Source organism: Echiichthys vipera (assembly GCF_963691815.1).
Source record: "Echiichthys vipera genome assembly, chromosome: 15".
In the NCBI taxonomy this organism is placed as follows: Eukaryota; Metazoa; Chordata; class Actinopteri; order Perciformes; family Trachinidae; genus Echiichthys; species Echiichthys vipera.
Window position 1 is genome coordinate 14,955,764 of NC_139840.1, and position 22,567 is coordinate 14,978,330.

A 22,567-nucleotide genomic window follows, 5' to 3' on the forward strand; every position below is an offset into this window, starting at 1 on the left:
GGTTGTGTTTATACTTGTGAGATTATTTCTTTGTCTGTTTGCAACATATCAAATGCTGCCTGAGAGAAAGTGCCAAATCTGAAATGTGCAGCTACAGCAAGCCTATTTTAATGTTCTCATTGCTACTTATGCTGCGTTTCCACCCGACTCGACTCACTTTTTTGTATCAGGTCCTTTTCTCTATTTTGTTTCCACTCTCAGTTGATCACCACAGCGTAGCTTCGTGAAACTGCCATATCATCTTCAAAGTAACACTCGCTCAATCATTTAATCGGCAACCAAGCAGAGGAACGTCGGCACGTCGTCTACTGTACGCCATAGCCAATAATGGGCTGCCATTTCTTTTAAAATCTGGGGTGAGTGAATAAAAAAATGTGCCACTATTGACAGTAACGTGGCTATTTAAACATCAGGGTTTTAGAAAGTCTTGTGTCGCACTAGTGACGATTCTATCTGACCAATCAGTGATCTGCAGTGTTTTAACTCCAATCTTTGGAATCAGCTCAGGTCACTTGGTACCCTGTACTAGCCACAACTTTTGCAAATGGAAAACCAAAAAAAAAAAAAGCTAGTTGAGTTGAGTAAAGTCGAGCCATACCATGCAGTGGAAACACAGCATTAGTGCAAGTGTTCACAACTAAAGCCAGTAATAAAAATCATACTGAGAGCCGAGATAAGATACAGACTAAAGATTTTATGGATCAGTTTTTGTTTACTTGGACTTTGGCTATAACTTTGGTTTTCCCATACATACAATGAAAAACTTTGGGGGGTTTTACAGTATGATGAAGACACGTTGGTCAAATTTACTTGTATGTGACCATTGATACAAATAACAAAAAATATCAAGACCTACACCTGATGTTGCAATAATCTTCAGAACAACACTATGCTGTGAGCCCTTATGTTGGCAATCTACTTCATCCAATGCAATGACTGCAAATTTAAAATGTGAATTAAAATATCAATAGTGACAGTAAACAGCCGTAAACATGGACAGTTTTGCATTAAGAAGTAAACCAACCAAATACTTTTTTAGTCAACTTTTAAGACTACAGAGGGGTGTTTGCGTCACTGACAACTCTGCATCAATAACCAACATTGCTCCATAACAGAAGCTTGATGATTAAAATGCTTGATTGAAAGGAATTGGACAGCATGGACAGGTCTGCAGTCTATTGTAGGGCTAACAGATGCAGATCAATAACCACATTTACAGTCACACACAAGACGACAGGCAATTTTGAGTCTTCAATCAACCTTCATTTCTGGACTGTATGAGGATACAAGAGCACGTGAAGGAAATCAACAGACACGGGACGAGACACATGCTAACAACCTTCCCACACAGAGAGGCCTGTAATATTGCATCAACTTAATGTTGAGACATGGCAGAGATTAATGGAAAAGCGTCAGCTGTAAGACTCATCATTGCTTGTGCAAAAATTGCCTTGTTATAATTTGACAAAAGCCATGAAGAAAGTTCTGAACATGTGTGATTTTATGGGTGGGTTAGTCAATTGAGTCCAATTAAGCAATACACTGCATACATTTAAAATCTTTTTTGGCTATTTAGTATTCATATAATAATGTTTGTACAGTATGTATGATGTAGGCTCTGAAGAGGGTCTGATTAGACTGAAAGTTGACATATAAATTGGCTTACGTTCTAGCGTTTTGGTTTATTTATGCTTCCAGCACCTTGGAAAAGATCTGGCCAAATTGAGGAGTGGTTTTTTCTGCACATTATTAATTATTTATTATGAATAAAAATAATATGATTCCTAAACGCTGAAACAAACCTAAAAAAAAATGAGCTAATCAAAATGGCTGCTGACTAGATTCCTTCATCGATATCTGGGCCGACAGATGGAACAGAGTCTGTTTCAGACCAGCACCAGATGGCAGAAGGAACCAGACGGTCTTGACTGGTACTGGTTGCATGTGGCTCTGTGTCAGTCTGAGCCAATGCAACGAGAAAATGTGATAAGTGTGTACCATATGCAGCCAAAAATGAGTAGTATGTGCTTTGTTTAGACTCCCAAACCTCAGTCACATCCTCACACGTTTATGTGAGATGATTAGAAGGATAGTCAGATACATTTTATAGCATTGTTAAGTAGCATTGCTGTTAGCTGGACTGTGAATGAATGTCCCTAGAAACAAGTCACTACAGCCTATCCACGCTTACGCAGTCAGTGACGCAGACATTCTTATATTAAACTGTGCTAGGATTAACAACTTCCATGAAAAGCATTAATGACTCAAAAACACGATGAGACATGATGATGAAACATAAGTGTTTACCTTCTTTGATGCCTGGTTAGTGTGAAAGTGACGCAAATCAGCTCAGCAGTTCTTGTATTTGTCAAGGCCTCTATGTAAAGGAGGGCATCCCCATGATGAGGGGGTGTAGTGTGCATGCACCCCCCCCCCCCCCATTTTTAAAAAACATGCCCCCCCATTTATATTTCTAAAAAGAAATGATAGAAATGGTGGAAAAAATAATATTTGACAAATATATTTCATATTCCACATTCCATCTCTGGTCTCCTCCACTACAATTCACATGAACGGGAGTTTCTTACACAGAGAAACTCAGCAGGCATTAAAAAAAGGGAGCTTCATATTCTGATATTTATCCATATCTATGAATCATGCATAAAGTAGTCCCATGCACTGGGAAAAAAAAGAAGATGGTGAGAAGAACTGGGGGTGAGTAGATGTTACATGCCTGAGACCCTCAAAATGATGATTTACTAATATAACAGTTAAGTAAGCAGTAATACGCTGTTGGCTGTTTTGGGTAAATAAAGAAGAAAGGTAACCCTAAAATAAATAAATAAATAATCACCTTTGCTGTCCCCCCCTAATCCTGACATCAGATCTGCACCACTGCCAGGAATCATATGTGATTAAAGAATCCAGCAGTTTAGCAATTTGTGTGAAGGCAAGGCAATTTGGAATATTGTCACAAAAAGCACATATTAACTATGCAGCACTCAGTCATCTGTCTATATATTGACCCTTTTGCTGTTTTATTCTGTTTATGTTTTTTGAGGATGTGGGTCTGGTAGTCCAGTTTTTGTGGCTGTGTTTCTTAGTTAGTTTATAGACCATTTTTACAGTTTAGGGGGGAGAAGTTCTGGATCCAACAGCCCTTTGTGGGCTGTCTCAGGCTTCTTCCAGACTTTTGCCAGACCTTCCGTCGGAAATAGGCAGCCAATGGCCGGCTTATACCAACACTCTACATCCGGTGAGTCAGACTATATGGTACATGGTAAAATCTGTGGTGTCATTAGTCCACAATTAACTTGATATATGGAGGTTGTGGTAGGAGGAAGAATCGTTCACTCCCACAGGATTAAAAAAAGTCTGCAGTCTTCCTCCCACTCTCACATGAAGTGGTGCTATTTCCACAACAGTTTAAACTACGTCACTGGTAGAGATGCAGAGACTGCTGCCAGAATACTTTCACATCAGGCTACAGATATAAGAAGACCTCTGAGATGGACTGCTGCTATCTCCCACTCTTTCTATTTTACATTTCAGTGGTGACAAGTAATGTAGCTTTAAGTTTATTTGAAACTGCAGATGTCTCTTTAAAGAGCCAGATTAATGACACAATTAAAGAAAATGGACAGATTCTGAATAAGAAACATATTGCTGGATCTTGACACACTAAACTCATGATTGGGGACACCAGTGATTCAAAGCTCATTACACAATGACAAGAACGCAAACATTAATCCAGGTTTGTGCATCATGGACACTCAAACTTGGTTAATCTGTAAGAGAGCTCAAGGTTACGTAGCTACGTTGCCTGCCTGGTTAATTATTTAAGGGTACGGCAGCATTATGCCTGTGTTACATTATATCACTTGTGGCTGTCAAAGCAGAACAGAAAGCTAAATGGGGAAAAACATCATCAAATCACACCAAACAGGGAGATGGGAGGACTGTTATTAACAGATTTTGTAAAACAGATTTTAAAACAGAAAATGAAAAAAGATTTCTTCACTGAGCGGCAGCGTAGAGCTCAATAGTGGCGGCCCACTTTTTGGTTCCGTAAATGATTATCCCAATTCAGTGATTCCATTGAATTTTCAGAAATAATGAGTTTTAAGCCATCCAACTGAAAGATGAATTCTGTCTACAGAAAAGCTGTATATGTTTCGGGCAGGATTTGCAAAAATACTGATGAGGGGATGTGCACTAGAGAATGTGTCTATGGGTGGGGGGCAATCACCTCCTCAGCAGAGCAATCGATACGCTGCAGTCTAACCTTGTCCTTGGCAGTAGCAGCAGTGTACCAGACGGCAATGAAGGCGGTGAGTATTGACTGGATAATGGTGGTGCAACATCATCGGTGCAGGTGATGTTCAGCTCTTCTGGGAGATGACTAAGCCCAAGAAGCGGAAAGACTCCACAGTGTCAACTGAGGAGTCACACAGGGGGATGGGGCATAGGACCCATTCTGACAAGTGTACTTGTGCAAATTAAATGTGAGGAAATAAAAAAAATCTGATTTATATTATCGTGCATATGCACACATGCAGGCAATATTCCCTTATACATGCCCACATTCAACCATAAACGTCAGGAAATTTGGTGAGCAATTATTTTGCAGTCATTTTAGATTTGTTTCCTGTGAGCGATTAAGTTTATATAGTAAGTTGTGAACTTTACTGCTGCTGCTAAAGAAACATTTAGTTATATTTAGGCTAAAATACAAATACATTCTAATACTGTTTAGAATTGACTGTTTTATTAACAATATATTTTCTTTAAAAAGCAGTTATTTAGTAATGAAAATGATGGCCCGGAAGTCAGAGAAAATCTTCTCGAGCTTCATGTTCTGCTTTCTTTCAGACAGGAAATTTGTGAACCACCTGCAGGCTGGGATGGTGCAGCTAGAAGAGCTTGTCTAGCGGCAGCAGCACCAGGATGATGTTGATAAAAGCAGAGCTGAATTCCACAAACAGGATCCTGACGTAGGTCCTTGAGTAGACTGAAATGAAGAGTCATGTTGACTGCCTTGTTTACAGACCTATTGCCTCTGTAGGCAAACTGCAGGTGGTCCCGGAGTGGGTCAGAGAGGGTTTTGAAGTGAGACAGAACAAGGCTCAAATGACATCCCTGTCCCCAAAATGTATGTCCATTTTGGGGACAGGAATGATGGTGGAAGTCTTTAAAATGTCACACCAGAGACAACTGATCCGCGCAGTACTTCAGGGTGGAGAGAGATTTAGAGTCTGGTCCGGCTGCTTAGCTCATGGTAAGTCTACCTTTGATGGTTAAAACATCAGGCTAATAATTACATTTTCACATATGGAACAACTATGTTGAGCTCTATAGCTACAGCTTTGAGAAAGTTTGAATCACACAAATGTTCAGCTCTTCATGCGATTCCATAAGGTTAAACTTTTTTATGATGGCCACCATACGGGTACTGAGGTAATGACATTTTTCTTTATAAGACAGACACGTCATTAGCACTCTTGTTCTCGTATCCACAGTAAGTCGATGTATAGGGCATTAATCTTTGCAGTTGTAACTGATAGTCAGTGGAAATCAAATTATGGTGCTTCAGTGGCATGTTAAAAGGTATTATTTTAGCCATTTTTAAAAAGGTACAGTTAGATGGTGTCAGAAAAACAAATAAACAAAAAACAATAGCTTTCAAATTTCTCTGCCTCCTACTGTTGGATAAAGAACTGTTTATATTTGGGTTCATGAGAATATTAAAATGTGTCTCACGTGTCTGTTTGGGGTCTTATATCCCTTACAAATAAGGCCGAACAGATAAGGCAGAGACAAAATCTGTCAGAAACTAATTCTCTGTGTTTAAAATGTCATAATCTATTTAATATAATCCATCGAGGCTGATGCCAATTCAGTTGCCTTCAATTGAGAATTTTCAGACACAGTGTCGATTTTTATTGAAGATATAGCACTTGCATTAATGCCCACTATTAGTCAAGGATGAATTAATGTATCCCCCACTTAAAAAAACTGACTGGTTGGTATTACTCAACACAAGTGCCAGCCTGATAAAAGGGCCAGATAGTGCTTAATGCTTTTCATACATCAGCAACTCTCCATCCCACAGCCGATCAGTCGGAAGTGATTCATCTTGCTGCCATGGACGGATCACCCTCATACTGACACCCATAGCTGTAGAGATAATATGGACAGATTTTTTTGTGTGCTAAGTGTGTTGGACTGTAGTATGCTGTATCAAGCCCTTTATATTTTATCTTTGTGAACACAGTATCCCTTTATAGCACTTGGAGCACAGACTGCCTCCATCTGTGAAAACACTTCCGCCCACATGCAGTTTGTCAGTGATATGTAGGCGGGTGGCAACACTCCTTTATGGGAACTCGTGGAATTATGCCGCAAACATGACGTATGACGCAGATGGCGTTGTCTCTTCGTCAAATAGTACATTGTAGCTATTGGCCACCGACATCAAACCTGATTGTCAATGATAAATTGCATTAGCCATCACTGTAGAAAGTGGAAGTATGAAGATGGTATCAGGTTTACTGCTCACCAATGTTTTGTCAGTCAAGGAGCAAGAAAATCCAAATTAAGACACTTGTCAATTGAGCAAACACTCCCATTTTTATGCCTCGCTATCTTAAAATTGGGCAGTCATTTTCAGTATGAACACTATGACAAACATTACAGGGTAGTTAAATTAACTACCAAGACGTTGTTTTATGGGAACTAATGGTGAATAGAAAAGCTTTATCTTAAGAGATAATCATAGTCTATGATGCAATGGCGGCTGAATGGTTTGGTTAAATGCCCATCCTACTCATGCCAATAAAATCATATATCCTTATATTACAAGGCATTTTACTCAAGGGATGTAAAAGGGCGAAATACAGAAATCCTGAGGCCAAATTAGGAGATTTTTTTCTGCCACAGTGTTCTCAAGGTACTGAATGATCCCCAAAGACCAGTAGCTCAGAACAGTGTTTTATTATTCCTCTAAATCAGAGTAATGTTGTGATACTAGTGTTTTGGTCATTACTTACAAAGGGATTCCAATCTTGACTCATTTTTGGGACTCATTTCCTATATGACCCTAAGAACATATGATTCCTCCTGTAGAGCAGTGGAAGCTAATACCATGCAGATCAGAATCATTTCCATGTCCAGAGTTGAAGAGGATCTCACTCCCAGCATGGCAATCGGAAATTACATATATTAGTCAGCAGGCTACAAGCACCACTTTACACCTTAAATTGCACTTCAACTCCTTTTTTCCAATGATGATGATAGATGGGTACTATTTCAAAGGAATTTTGATTTAAATAGGTATGGTTAATAAATGTCATCCCTCCACTTTACATGTTCTCAAGGAGCCATAATGTTTATTCAGAGACAAACTTAAACGTACACACTCTACATTTCTGCACAACAACTCTACTGCTAATTTCCCCTCTGCTCGAACCGCCAACACCTGTCTGCTCTGACAGTCCACAGTCACTCTCTCTCTCTACGTCACAGACTACATAGTAAGCAGGCTACAAGCACCTTTTCACATCTCAAAGCTGTACTTCAATTCTTTTTTCCAATGACGACGACGCATGATTACCATTTCAAAGCACTTTTGAATTAAATGGGCACAGTAAATTAATGTAATCCATCTTGTAAAACAAAAGCAAGGGTGGTTTTGAATGAGGTACATCTGATCAGCTAGTCCTCAATTGTTTGATAAAGAGATCAATGGGGGGCGTTTTTTTCTAGATGGCAAACATTTGGTCTTCTCTCCCCATTTGCTCATTTAGTTTTCTTTAGTTGTTTTTTCAATTTTCCGGTTCTGACTTTTAACTATTCCTGCTTCAGCTTCCGGCACGTGGTAGAGAAGTGCATGAGAGACATTGTTTTTCCTCCAAGGTCGACATTGATGTTCCCTTAAGGTAAGGGGGAAAGGGCCCCTAAATGCCCATGTTTCCTGCTCGACTGAACCTGTCTTTATAGTACTTATTGCCCAATCTGCCTCCATCTGTAAACACATTCCTTCCAACATGCAGGCTGTCAGGGACGAATAGGCGGGTGTCAGTACACCTATCTGCAGACTAACAGGACCCAAACGTGACACAGATGGCGTTGGTTTTCCATCAGCAGGTACAGTGTCACCATCGCCCACCACACAGTTCCTACACTGGAGATCAAAATTAGAGAACAAATTATCAATACTTGATTTATTCTAATATACTGTTATTTTTTATTGCTCAGAATTTGAATATCCATAGTGGCTATACCACTGCTGCACTAGCATGTTCAGGCACTTCCACAAAAACTTTTATTTTGTGAAAATAAAAAACTGAGCAAAATTAGAGAACAGTAATCATTTTCTGAGGGCTATATGATTCAGAAATGAATAGGCGGTGGGGAGGCCACTAGACATCACTAGTTTCTCACACTGCTCTGCTTTGATCTTGGTCTATTCTTCTTCAGTCTCTTCCACACTTCGGTAACTGGAGTGAGTTTCTCAGCCATTACTTATTTGCCAAGGATTTTCCAGAGATTCTCTATGGGGTTTAGATCTGGACTCCGACACGTCCTCCAAATTTAAAAGACTTCTTTAGACAATTGGGGTTCAGTCTTTCCCAGTGAGACACCGAAAATAATGTTTCTCATCAGATCCAAAAAAGTGTCATGGTTTGGGGGATGTTTTCTACAGCAGGAGTTGGGCCTCTTGTACAACTACATGGCAGGGTGAATGCATGTGAACCTCCTCTGGCAACATGCAATACCTTTAATACAAATGTCTCCCAATTAGCTGCAATTTCCATGCAAGATAATACCCCCGTCACACCGCAAAACAGCTTATGCAGTTCCTTTAAGCTAAGAATATTGAGACAATGAAATGGCCAGCCCAGATATAAACCCCATAGTGAATCTCTGGAAAATCATTGGCAACAAAGTAAAGGCTAAGAAATCCACTACTATGGACGGACTGCAAGAATCGACCAAGATAAAACCAGAGCAGTGTCAAAAACTAGTGACATACAGTATTTTAGAATAAATCAAGTATTAATAATTTGTTCTCCATATTTGATAACCAGTGTATCATTCAGGTAGTTTTCAATTCATTAAAATGAAATAACAGATACTCTCTCTACAGAACTGAAGGGTGTAGTAGTGATGTAATTCAAGATATGTCCCTAATGATAATGTTCGGTGTGTGCATATGCCCCATCCCAATATCCACTGAAATCCAAGTGCTGGACCCCGTGGAAATATCACAGATGCATGGACTTCAAATTCTGGGAATGGGAAGGCAATGTAGAGATTAAGTTTTATGAAAGGAGCGTGGCACTTTTACTGAGTCTTTGTTATACCTGCAAGTTTCTTTTTCTTGTGTCAATATGATGTGCTCACCAAATTTAACTCAAATCCAGCCATTGACATGTAGATCTTTTGATTGTATTAACAATAGGATAATTGATGCTCCTTTGGAGTTGTAACAGGAAGCAGCCGCACATACTTGGAAGAAATTGCTCTTTTAAATAACTTTGTGCCAATGTGACACAAACACATCTGTGGCCTCTCATCACCTTGAAAACATTTAAATTCTGAGATTTAGATATTATTTATTCTAGCACTGGAGCCAGTCAGTGATGGTGATGCTGCTAGTTTGAGAAACCACATTAGCCTAAATGTTCACAAAGTACAGATCATTCATATGGATCAACTGACATTAGCACTATTACTACAATACACCAACAGCCTAGTAGAAGCAGACTTGGTAAAGCACAACAGCACAGCCATGATACTGGGCAGATATTGCCCTCTGCAGGCAGTCAACAGCTAAGGCTCAAGTGTATCTGAAATGTTGCTCTAAATAGACCAAATTAGACAAATGGATTAAGAACACATTTGCAATTGGTTAGTAGTGAAACGTTATTTTCTCCTTTTAAAATAAAACTGTAGATTTACAGAGATAATACAACAATTTATTTAATTCAGTTTTCTATTAACACATACAAAAAGTCAGTTCACAATGTTCAAGAGCAGTCCCCGTGTGGCAACAGTATTTTAAACAAATGCATGGGCCAGAGAACGGGCCTAATATGCTTTTGATTTTAACGATAAGGGAGGTGCAAGGACATAGACATTCACTCCTTTCACCACACAAAATGTGCAAATTATACATTTCTAAAAGGGACTAGAGCCCCATCTCCAAGTCAGCCTTAAACACTCAATTTTAATATCCAACAGAAGTAAACCTGAGGTTGATAAATCAATTTTCCAGTTTGTTATGGTGTCAGGACAAATGTTATAGTTAGCATTTAAATACCTGATGAATAAAATGGGGGAAACAGGCAGAGTCAACACCAGGCCAGGGTTGTTTATGGATTAAGAGATGATAGTCACATTTTAGAGGTCAGTAGTGACCACAGGAGTTACCCCATGAATGAGCAATGTTGGGCCAAGGTCTCGACTCAACACGTCCACCTGGTGCAAGTAGGCACGGTAAAGACTTGTGTCTGCTGGTGGCCGGGGCAAATACAGGAAACGCACAGCAGGCTGTGGGGCACCATGTCTGTGGATCAGACTGTTCACAGCCCAGATGTACTCATCTGTCAGCTGAGCAGCATTATTGGGAAGCATTTGGATATCATCTTTTTTCTCAGTGTCCTCTTCCTCTGGTCTCTCTCTCCTCTCATTCTGTGCAGACTCTACCAGATTCCCTGTCTCTCTTCCTCCTTGTCTCTGCCAGTGCAATGCCACCACCTGGTCCCATGCAACCATCTCCACCTGAGCTGAAATCCTTAACTCCTTTAGCATTAACCGGAGCTTCTTCTCCTCCTTTTCCTTCAGACTGCAACCAGCCTCCATACACAGGAAGAGGCGGAGTCTTGCCTGACTCCAGGCACGGTTTTCTTGAAGCACGCAGGCCAACTGCAGTAGGAACAGTGAGCAGATGTCGACATAACTGTGGCTGTCAGGCCAAAACAGATTCAAAGGCCACACATCAACGAATGGCCCCATCATGTTACGGTGGCCCCTGATCTTTCTTCCTGACCCCAAAATTGCTTCTCTGTTGAACTGGTTAAAGTAACGAGCCAGTGTCACATTCTTCCCCATTTTTATAGCATCAGTAATGATTGACACATATTCCTCTTCCTGAAGGTCTTTGAGTTCCTCAGCACCGCGCACATTAGGGAAAAAGGGAGACCGTTGCTCTTGGGGGTCTATGGATGGAGTCACTGAATCCAGGCCGTAGCCTGTAGACAAGATAATTTTATCTTGGAGGTGGTCTTGAGGGGTGCAGTCATCATAGAAGCCCAAGACAAGGGTGTTTGGCCTCATTCCACCTAGATACAAACAGATGAAACAAATGCTTGTTTTGGAAAAAGAACTGTAACGTTAGTTACACATAATCAATGATGAAAATTAACATCATCATACAGCAGAACTGTAAATTTGCATACCAAAGCCAGTTATGAAAAGCAGGTTCTGAACTCCACGCCGGACAGAGTCTGCCAAGGTGAGGTTGACAAATGCCTTGATGTTTAGATGGTCCACTAGAGACAGCCAGGAATCATAACGACTCTGCAGAGGATCATAGGGCAACCCATCTGCAGAATAACACAAAGACACACAAATTGTCAAATGTGGGAAAGCTAACCATCGCATTCCTTCAAGGGCAGCATGTGTTTGTTGCAATTGAACAGTTACCAATAGCTCCCTGTGTAAACAACAAAAAGGCTGCGGTGTATTTTGGTGAAAGTACCACTTACTGGAGCATACTAAGAGATGGGGCTTACACTGCATGAGGGTTAAGAAGTTTATATGTACATTTTGACAACTTTCCCCCTCACCGTGGAAACTTGTCAGCATTAGAATTCATTGCAATTGATATGAATTCAAGCTTACCAAGGCTGCTGTTCCTACTAATGTTAACACAGGTACCTTTAAGCCTTCAGCTGCCTAGTGTTCAATATTTAAAACTTTCATTTTGGGTTTAGTACAATAGGATATACGCAATACTAACTTACCCAGTAAACCCAGCTTTACATGTCCCAGTACATAGAGGCCACTCTTCTTCAGGTCATTAATGAAAGTCACGAGACCTGTACAGCTGCGAGGGTTTGCCACCATCAGCAGCAGCTGGGGCCGCCAGAACTTCACATGGTCCTTACGTACATCCAACATCAACAGGTACTTGCGCACCTGTGTGAATAAAGATGTGATGATGTAGTTATTCATGCAAACAGGCATCCTATTCTTGCTACAGTGAGAGATGGCTTGTTTGTGACACCTGGTGGAAGATGAGAGCCTGGCTGATGTAGCCCCAGTTGCTGATGGGACCGAGGTAGTGAATAAGCATCAATAGCAGCAGCATAAAGGCTATGCTGGCAAATGCATAAATGGCACTGATCAGGAACATCATGATCAGACAGCCAAGAATGCCCAGAATGCATGTATGCCATGTAAAACAACGGAATGAGGGTCTAGACAAAAAGAGAGAGCATATGGAATGAAAATGACCTTTTCAAACACAAGCTGTGAAATGAAATCCGAAACAGAAAGCTTGTCAATATCCTGTACTGTACCTGAAGTTTGGTGCAGAAGCCCATTCAAGAGCCAAACAGGCCAGGTTCACGGCAGCATAGACCAACAAGAAGAAGATAGTTACAATACCAGCAATGGTGTTCAATTTACCGGCAAACAGCACCACCTAGTGGAAGGATAAAAAACATTAATTTGGCTTACATATCTAATCAGCATTTTGAATTTTGGGCTGCTTGGAACTAATTCAGGTTATAGCTATGAGTTTTAAACATGGATAATTAAAATGTGACAAATAAATAGTCACACACGCGCAAGCGCGCACACACAATAAATAGCTTTATTATACATACCCTTGACTTCGAAATACAGTACATCAAACCTTGCTATCTAGGTAATACGGTGATGCTAAGTGACATGGTAGTGAAATAGGGAATTCACTTACTAGTGTAAGAGGAAAGTCCTCTGCTCAGTCTCCCTGACAAAACCTTTTAAAATGCTCTTTATTTGACAAATGGTCAGCCAAAACATATCTGTAGAGTGGTATGTGAAGGACCGGCAGATACAAATCGGACAGTTATCTATGAAATGCTGCTAATCTATCTACCTTCCTCCCAAGGCAGCAGTGGCAATATACGGTATTTTAGTGGTGATGTAATGCAAACAACTGCGGATGATACGTTTCACATTACTGAAATGGACACCACTTGTTACTTTTACAAATTAGAAGCAGAAAAAAAAATGGAAACAATAATTAAAAATAGGATGTAAAAGACTAATATTTCATCCTATATTATTTGACCTGCCCTTTACTGCCAATAATAAGGGTTTATGGGGTAGCTGTCAATGCGTACTGGTACACATATTCGTTTGGTGGGTGGCTGAAAAGTCATTTCACAGGGCAAAGTTGTGAAATAGGTCACTAATCTAACAAGCAACGGGAAGGGATTGACTCCGTTTGAGCTTCGGCAGAGCTTAAGCAGTCACTCACAACTTTATGCACAGAGGAAAACTGTCACCTGTACAAGCAACCAGGAGACAAGCACAGAGGCCCAGGGGTTCCCACTCCGAGACGTTTTCCTCGCCAAAGCCAGGACACCACCTGTAGAGATTTAAAACAATAACAAAAGCAAAAGCCACTGGTATTGCTCATGGTGCTAAATCAGATAAACAACTGAGTCATCCTGCACTCGTAACAGCCAAACACACAATGAGAGGATTTTTCTTTTCGAGAGTCAACACTGCTAGCCATCTGTTGTCAAACGATGCTTTCCAAATGAACATGCCTCCACTTAGAAAAGGAGAAATTAATAACAAGTGTCAATTTCTCACATTTGAGATGGATGGCCCTTTTTCAACAGATGGCAGATTATTAAAAATGTTGACTCAGCTTTATTAAAGACCAGCTTGAGTTGGTTATGCTTTCATATACTTAGACTTACTTTATATACCATTTAGCCCTGATTATTTGTATTTAAATCCTTCTCACTATAGAAATGTTTAGAGGCTACATCTGCTTAATGCTAATAAAACAATAATACATTTATGCTCTTTGGTATGTTATTCCTAATATTAGGGACAACAGGAAAAAAAAGGCGAACATTGGGCAGGACACATTTTCAAGAATCTCACCAAACAGGTTGTCTTTGGACAGGGCATACAGGATCCTGGAGGCTCCTATCAAGTTACTCATGGCAGCAGATATGGTGGAGGAATAAATCCCAATTGTCACCAGGGGCGGCCATATATTGATGTCTCCGAGGAAACTGTAGTCTCTTTGGAGAAGGTGACTAAGGATAACGGATACAATTACCAAATATGATTGAGTCAAAAATAATTAAGCAAGCAAATCAAATGTAAATGATACATTTTAAATCACTTGACATGTACAAACAAAACACATCCAAGTAAAATCTTAAAGTACAAATGAAATACTGCATCTCTTAAAAAAAATGAAAAATATGCAAAAGTGAAAGTGCTTGATTGCAAAAACTTAAAAAAGTGCCAACAGATAAGTGTGTGTGCATGTGTGTGTGTGTGTGTGTGCGTGCGTGCGTGTCTGACCGGTCACAGGACCATGCTGTCAGCAGACTAAGCAGATTGTAGGTGATGAACGTTGTAACAACAGCTGCAAGCGTTCCTCTTGGGATGGAATAGCTGGGGTTTTTCAGGTCACCTTGAATACACATGACAGAAGTTGACACTTCCACAAAACCAAATCTATTAAATAGAAAGTTCACCCTTTCCCCATGTACCATGTCTAAAATCAGGGGCTGGATCCACCAAATCATGACTTCTAGACCTACCTTATTTGGTTGTTAAAGGGCTCCTCTCCAAATGTTGCTGAGAAACGTAACTTATTTTCTTACAGTCTATGCTCACCACCTGAAACTGCATCCACCTATCACTCAAAGCGGCCATGCCCTTAATTAAACATAACTTTAAGCCTTAATATAATTCAAACAGACGAGTTGTATAAAAATTCACCCCTCATACAGTAATGCAAGGGGAAATTCAAATTAATACTGTAAACTATTCTGAAACCTGTCCCATTTTCCAATTATTTTGCCAACTTTACTATTAATTAGGATGAATGAACCCTTAAGTTTTTAGGCAAGCCCTGTGAAGGACTTCGTGGGTTTCATCTTCTGTGATTGTCGCAGAATCCAGCCCCTGAATTGGGGCAAAGCTATAGCTTCCTTCTTTTTTGAAGTGACACGTAGCTAGGAAAAAGGACCATTTCTTTGCTCTTTAACAATATATTATAGTAAGTTATATATATAGAGTTATTTTTACACCATCTTACCTGACATGTTGGAGCCTGCCATGATCCCAGTGCAGCCATTAAACATGACGGCAAACACTGTGGCAAAACTCATCATGGCACCAGTGGTGTAGTCTTCTGTGTAATTGGCTAGAATAAGTGACAGGAGGCTTGATCACTCATACATGAAACATGTTACGTCGTCTGCTTAAATAATCAGTCCTGAATTAACAAATCACAGCTAATATTATAATGGATGCTTCTTTACATACAGGTTCAACATTTTTAAAATCAGTTTAAGATTCAGTAACATGTCTGATACTTACGCAATAGGTTACCCTCCAAGGTGTGGAGCTGGAAGCCAGTAAAATTGGCAGTGCTCATGCTAGTACTGTTTAGACCAGAAGTATTTGGCAGAATTACCACAGTGGGCCCCATAATGAAAAAATTGATGAAGATAGTAGCCAAAACCGATATCACAATGATGACTATAATAAAAGTCGCTTTGGCGTAGATGTGGGCTCCAACCTGTAATGACAAGGAAGTTTATATACACAAGACAACGTATTAAGCTTAGACATGCTCTGAAGACTGTCAGCTTTTTTAAATTCGAATTATTTGTGGCCTGTTACTGACAAACTTTACTTGTCTTTTACATTTTTAATAAAAGTTTAATTCAAACAAAAGCACAATAAGCTTTCTCAAGTTTTGAAGTCATCATCCAGTAATTTTACATTGTGCAATGCAATCAGCAATAAAGCCTTTAAAGGGTGCCAGCCCTTAAACTTAAGAGTTTATTCATTCTGAATGGTTGTGTATTTAGCAAAAAATACACTTTCGAAAAGAAATAAAAATCACAAAATTCCTTCCGTTTGTATAAGATAGACTGACAGATGAAAATGAAAACAACAAAGTCTCACCAAGCAAACAATTAAACACAGGGAGAGCAGGGCAGTGCCATAGAGCAGAGACCACCAGTATCCTGAGGGCAACACCTGATGGACACCTGCAGCAGTCGTAGCACCTTCTGAGGGACAAAAACAGGACTGATAATACATCAATACACTCGCATACCAAGATGTCCCACCATGTCCTTATGTGTCTTACCTTCTGGGATGCCAAATGTAGACATGATGGCCTCGACTAAACCCAAAACATAGAGAGCACTGCCGCACACATTGGCAAAGAAAAACATGATCCCAATGCTGCCGCCAAACTCTGGACCCAGGGCTCGGCTGATCATGTCTGGGGATCCAAGTTGAGGGACTTCTCACTCCAGATTTATAAATGTAAACTAAGACGAAACATAATACACCAAGAGGGAACCTGTGCCATCCGTGAACAAGAGCAAAACATGGAGAAAAGTAAAGAACGGAGACATATTTATCTCAATCCATTAGTCTGTGGTCAGGCTAAATCACAAACAGAAACACAGGCGAGGCTTTTAAGCTGCAGGACAAGTCTCTCTCAGCAGTAAAGGATACAGTAGGCACCTCCGGCATCTAAAGCCCCATTGGTGGAGATGGCGCAGATGGAAAGCACAGTCATCGTGATGATGAAGTAGGCAACTAGGAACATGGCAATGGCCTGGTAGAGTCCTGCTTGACCCACAACAAATCCTGCAAGATGTAGGGGGAAATCTTATTCATAATGTAGCCTAATGTTCACCTCAGGCATGTAGCATTACTTTTGACTGAACAAACAATTTGCTGCTCTTCCCTGTCTTTAGATTTTGGACTGAAGAGGTCACCAAGGGCTCAGGGAAACTATTGTGCATATTTCACATTTTATTAGGGGGGGACATTACAGGTGAATAGTGTCCCCAGTAGATTACTGACAGACAAATATATTTTGTATTACAAGTTTTCTGAAATGCTCTGTTTAAATATGCAAATGATGTATTAACTTATGAGTAATGCACTAATTCGCATACATTATCAGAACAGAAATAGGAACATTGGATAAAGCCAGGTTAAAAAAAAAATCTTGTTTCAAAAGCTGAAATATATCGGAGTCAAAAGGGATTTTGGATATCTCTATCATTCATACCATAAATCAGAAAACACTAGCAGAAGCCTTAGAAAAACAAAAAAAACATGCTATGTTTTAGGAATAAAATGTATAAATCGAACAAAGCCCACTGTATGAACTCTCGATACTGTAGATGGGAATGAAACTGGAAATGTCAGTGTATGCAAGTGCTGCCAAGTGGAGAGTTCTGGCTCAGTGAGGAAAAACTCATTTTGAGATAATGGCCTTTAAAAGATATGTATTGAGTGTAAAACCCTGTAAAAAGCCTCACAGGTGAATAGGGCAAAAATGTTAAGATATCAACGTTATACTTCCAACTTCATTATATTACAAGTTTCTGAAATGTTATGTTTAAATATTAAAATGAGGCCTTATCGGATGCTAACTTTTGGTGAATTTAGGAGAAATGTGGAGACACAAAAAGACAAAGAGTAGTAAAATAAACCCCTCAATGTGTATTTTGGATATTTTCTTTCCACCAGTCTGAAAGAAGGCATGTAAAGCAAGCAGAATAGCCCGAAATTGACCAAATGATGCTTTGCCTGGAGTGTCTCCCTTTAACTAGCGGATGTTAATTATGTTATTCATTCATAATAAAAAAAAAAAAAGATAATCAACAAATGAATCTACATTTATAAGGCTAAGAATGTTAGCTATGAAAAAGCATGTCAGACAATCATGAATAATACAAAGATGACTTTTTTTGCGTCATGGTAACTAAGTTAAATTTGTATTTTATTAAGATTCAAACAAGTAATTCAGAGGCATGCAGTTTAGACCCAAACGCCGATCCGATTCAAATCGAACCGGAAAGGCCTTTTTTTTTCAAAAGATGTCATTTATTGTATAATATATTTATTTTTGGGACGATATCTCCAGATTCAAGATTCAAATGTTTTGCCCTCCTATAAACTCACCAATTCTCAGAAACACAACGACGCTAAACATGGACAGTAAAGTTGGTGTGACCACGCCAAACACCACTCCGAGCTTCCGGGCGGTCTGGTCCTTGGTTCGTCGACCGTCTCTGACCGCCTTGGCCCCGCGATGTTTGGCTTCATCTTTCTTCTCCGACCCGCTGCCGGTGCAGGTGAGTCGGTAGTGTAGAAGGGGAGCCTTTTCTGACATGGCGGTAAAGTTAACGGTCACTGCCCAGTTCCAACCGCACGTGCTCAGTAAAGCCTAACGTCTTTTCTGTAGCTACGGTGACAGTTGCTAACTTGCGAATCTGCGTTTAGCCGCCATTAACCTCTGCGTCCCCGTGCCGGTTCACCTTCCCCAGGTAGGTCTCATGATGACGGGTTGCTAGCGCTAAAAAATAGGTCGCCTCCTCCTCCTGCAATGGGCTCATCCAATCAGTTCGTTTCTCCTGATTAATCCGCCGCTGTTAAGATGCGTTCATAGATCCTCGCTTAGAGCTGGTTACCTGAAATTCCCAATACCAACCAAAGCAAAAGAGGTGCATTTTAAAACAACTAATGAGGTGTATCCATCTGAAGATTTTCTACACCACAGATTTAATATTGACTTAGATGCATGTGCCTTTTGTAAAAAGGCAATTGAAACCACAAAACCTATCTTTAGTACCTGTTTAGTTGCACATAGTTTCCGGGTGGTGGTAAAAAACTGGTTGACAATTTCTGGACCGAGCTTTACAACTGAGGAAATTACTCTTGGCACCACAGGGGAAATTCAGAAGAAAATAACATGATGAATGGGGTGATTATATACATTTATAAAAACAGATATTTAGAAACATTCCCTCACTTCCTAGTATACAAGAGAGAATTTAACACATATACGAAATCCCTTGATAAAAGGAAAACAGGAAGGAAACACTTGAGCCAAACACACAGAAATGTAAATTTGTGATTTACCTTTGTTTTGTTTGCTTTTCAGTTGTTTTTTGTTTGTTTGTTTTTGTTTTTTGCTTAAATGTCTGTCAGCATGTGATAAGAATAAGAATTCACTTGTTTAACTGTACTACATGCAATGTACTGAATTTTAAATTATTGAATTACAAAATGTGTTCATATTTGCAAATAATGAACGCCTCGGGATCCCCCAGTTAGAGCTGATTAATGTGGCCCGGGAAAGGGAAGTTTGGGGTCTCCTGCTAAAGCTGCTGCCCCCGAGACCCGACCCCGGATAAGCGGTTGAAGATGAGATGAGATGAGTTGGCCTAACTAAAAACCTAACCAAATAATTAGTAGGCTAATTAAATAAATGGCTGTATTGAGTCAGAGTTTATTGCAGTACATTGTGAAAGTTTTTGTATCACAAAACAACAGTGTATCAATATAAAATGTAGCAAAAATGCCCTCTAAGATGCATTACACAAGTACTTAGTTACATACAGAAATGAACAAGGGAACCTATAGGGTAGATTTCCTTAATTGAAACAAAGCAATACATAGAAACATGCACACATCTACATCAAATCGATAACCTTTAAAATAAAAATGTAAACAGATAAAATAGAAAAGTGCATCGAGAATAAAATAAATGTGCTCCTTAAATTCATACCAGAAAAAAACACTTAAAGCCTGAAAACAGTCTGAATTATTCTTCAATAAGTGTTTTTGAGTTTTTAATTCAGCTAATGTGCAAGGACGGTCTAGCCGTAAGCCTTTTTGCATAAACAACAGAATGAAATTAAAATATAAACCAGTTTTGGGACTGGATGGGCTGTGGTTGTCCATCCACTTTGCAAGACTTTTGTAGTTCACTTTTTGGTTCTGGCCTTGTGACATACTGGAAAACCACCTGCTCTGATGTGGAAAAATCATTTGGATTATGATAATCTAGCATCCAGTAGAGACTTCGAGAAGTTGCCTATAGTATTGTATTGGTGCTATGGGTCTACAACCAAATTTATAGCATCCCTTGTTTTGTGTAGAATTATATTAAAAACTGTCTTACGCTCATACATTAGTTTGTCCATGATGCTCATAATTGCAGACATATTGCTGCCTTTCATTCCCTTCTACTTCTCCAGGGATAGTTCCTCTTAATGACCAGCAGATAAGGGTGTATTTCTTCTTTTTACTCTTTAAGAGTCTACACATCACACGATACAAAAACAAACTTCAAACAAGCTTTGTGCGTATTAGAAATTTGAGAGAGACAACAAGGGGACGAAAAATATCCAGATAACTCTGACGGTTTTGCGCTGGTTGATTTTCATTCTTCTTTTTCTGCCCTGGGGCCCCATTTGAACTCTCCCCATAGTTCCACTGAGGTTGTTGTGGTCACTGGGAAAAGCATCTGGCTTCCAGGTTAACAATGAACCGCTCCACTTTGCCTGAGATCAGTTGGTTGTAGTTTAACAAGACTGTTCTCAGGTTCTGGGTGCTTCGAGGAACACAAGACAGTGTTGGACTCACCACTGGCCCCTGCTGGTCCAAACAGACACAGCAATGAAGTTTCAAAAATAATACAGAAAGAACATGAACATAATAAAGAAGGAGGCTGGAAAATGAAACCAAAAAGGAGCAACATAACACCCTTCTCACATTTTAGAAATGGAACAGAAGTCCACAAATTAACACAAATTGTAGGATATTATGTAAAGCACAGATCACAGGACAGCCGTCTTGCACTGTCTCACTGGGAAAGCCTGCGCTGCTATCTTCTTCCTGTCCTGAGGAAGGAAGGCTCGGGGTCAACATAACATCATCACTCCCAGGGCACAGTTATTCCCAAATTTCCAGAAACCCAGATATTTACACACCAGAGGAAACTGATAATGCACCAGAATCCGATGCAAACCAGTGAGAGAAAAGCCCATCAACATGATTTCACTCACTTTGAGTGAATGTTCCTCGACACACTGATGGATTTTACTTTGCTCTGTTTGTGTTGAGTAACAGAGACAGGCTGGGCTTGGTTAGCTTTGATTTGGTGAATTACAGGTCAAAAGGCAGACATTAAAATCAAACGTTTGTTAGAAGCCTAGGCTGTTTCAAAAGCATTTCATTGTCTATATTGATGTGCATTTTGGAGATACTCAACTGTGAAATAGATGTTTAAATGGTTTGTATGTATCCGAGACATTCAGAAACTTTGCAACTTAATTTATAACATTTCTTGTGCTTGTTTTCATGTATTTTGTTGCTGTGACTGCTTCTTACACTCAGCTGAAGGTGTGTGAGAATGAGCAGGTAATTGTTGATGTTGTTCTCCAGGCTCTGCAGTAGCGAAGCAGCACATCCTGGCTGGCTTAGGGCCTTCACAACCTTCACACCTTCAATAAGAAGCCTCAATGATGCAATTATGTCTCCTCTCTTCTCCTGGTGCTGTGGTAAGACACATATACAGGAAAAAAAGAAAGAAAAGAAAAGCAATGAAATGTGTTTAAGAGGATTGATTAAAGACAAGATAAACCACTTAAACCAACAGTAAGAAGACCATTGTGGTAGAGGATTTTGGGCTCATACATGTGCCAACATACTGATTTGTTTTCCCAAGTTGCTACATGAAGCTCGGTACAGGGTAGCTGAACTTGTGTGGAGAGGGTCCTCAAGCCATTACAGTCACTCTGCAAGCGAGGAGACGTGGAGGAGACAGGTGACAGAAACCAGACAAATAGGTGGACTACAGAGAAACACACTAATGGGAGACTACAGGTAACAACAGACAGGCAGGAGGATTAGATACATCAGCCCAACAAGAGAAAGAGAGAGGGAGAGAAATGTATGTGTAACAGTCATATCCTCACCAGTGCTCTCTCCATCTCTGCCACGATATTCATAGCCCTCCTGGCGCCTTTATTACACACAAATTCTATGGGTTTGGTCTCAACATCCCACACCTCAGAGGCTACCATACAGAAAAGCAGGAGTCCTGGACGAACGCAGAAACACACGTTGAAGCTGAGGCGCCACAAGGCAGCTTATAACAAGTGCATTAAATCCCTCACAAATCAAACTTTTTATGCTCAATATACTCACTGCTTAAAGCCATGCCCCGCTCGGCCGCTCCTGTGAAATCCACATTTGTTCCATTAAGAAATGTGCTAGGTGGAAAAGGCCCCGAGTCCTCTGTAGAGGAGCTGTGCGTCCTTTTTGTCTTCTCACCACTTGATTTCCCACCTTCTCTTTCAGCAGTGGGAAGTGCGAGTGTTATCTAGCCTGAGAGCAGGATGCGCTCCAACTTCCCTGCTGCGCAGCATAAAATGTTATAGACTGAAAATGGCATATCATTGATGTTAGTGGGACTATTTTGCTT

General features: G+C 40.1%; 1 protein-coding gene across 1 annotated transcript; it reads right to left on the reverse strand.

Annotated features, from left to right (window-relative positions):
* Window positions 1-10,404: 10,404 nt before the first annotated feature.
* On the reverse strand, window positions 10,405-18,466 carry LOC310957557 (solute carrier family 12 member 9-like; the record flags this gene model as incomplete). Its single annotated transcript, XM_083928173.1, has 14 exons — window positions 10,405-11,345; window positions 11,463-11,609; window positions 12,030-12,204; window positions 12,293-12,485; window positions 12,588-12,712; window positions 13,563-13,645; window positions 14,176-14,333; window positions 14,608-14,719; window positions 15,350-15,457; window positions 15,634-15,835; window positions 16,228-16,334; window positions 16,415-16,552; window positions 16,792-16,926; window positions 18,256-18,466. 14 exons carry the CDS (start codon window positions 18,464-18,466, stop codon window positions 10,405-10,407), a joined length of 2,835 nt encoding a protein of 944 aa, XP_083784299.1.
* Between the last annotated feature and the right edge of the window lie 4,101 nt (window positions 18,467-22,567).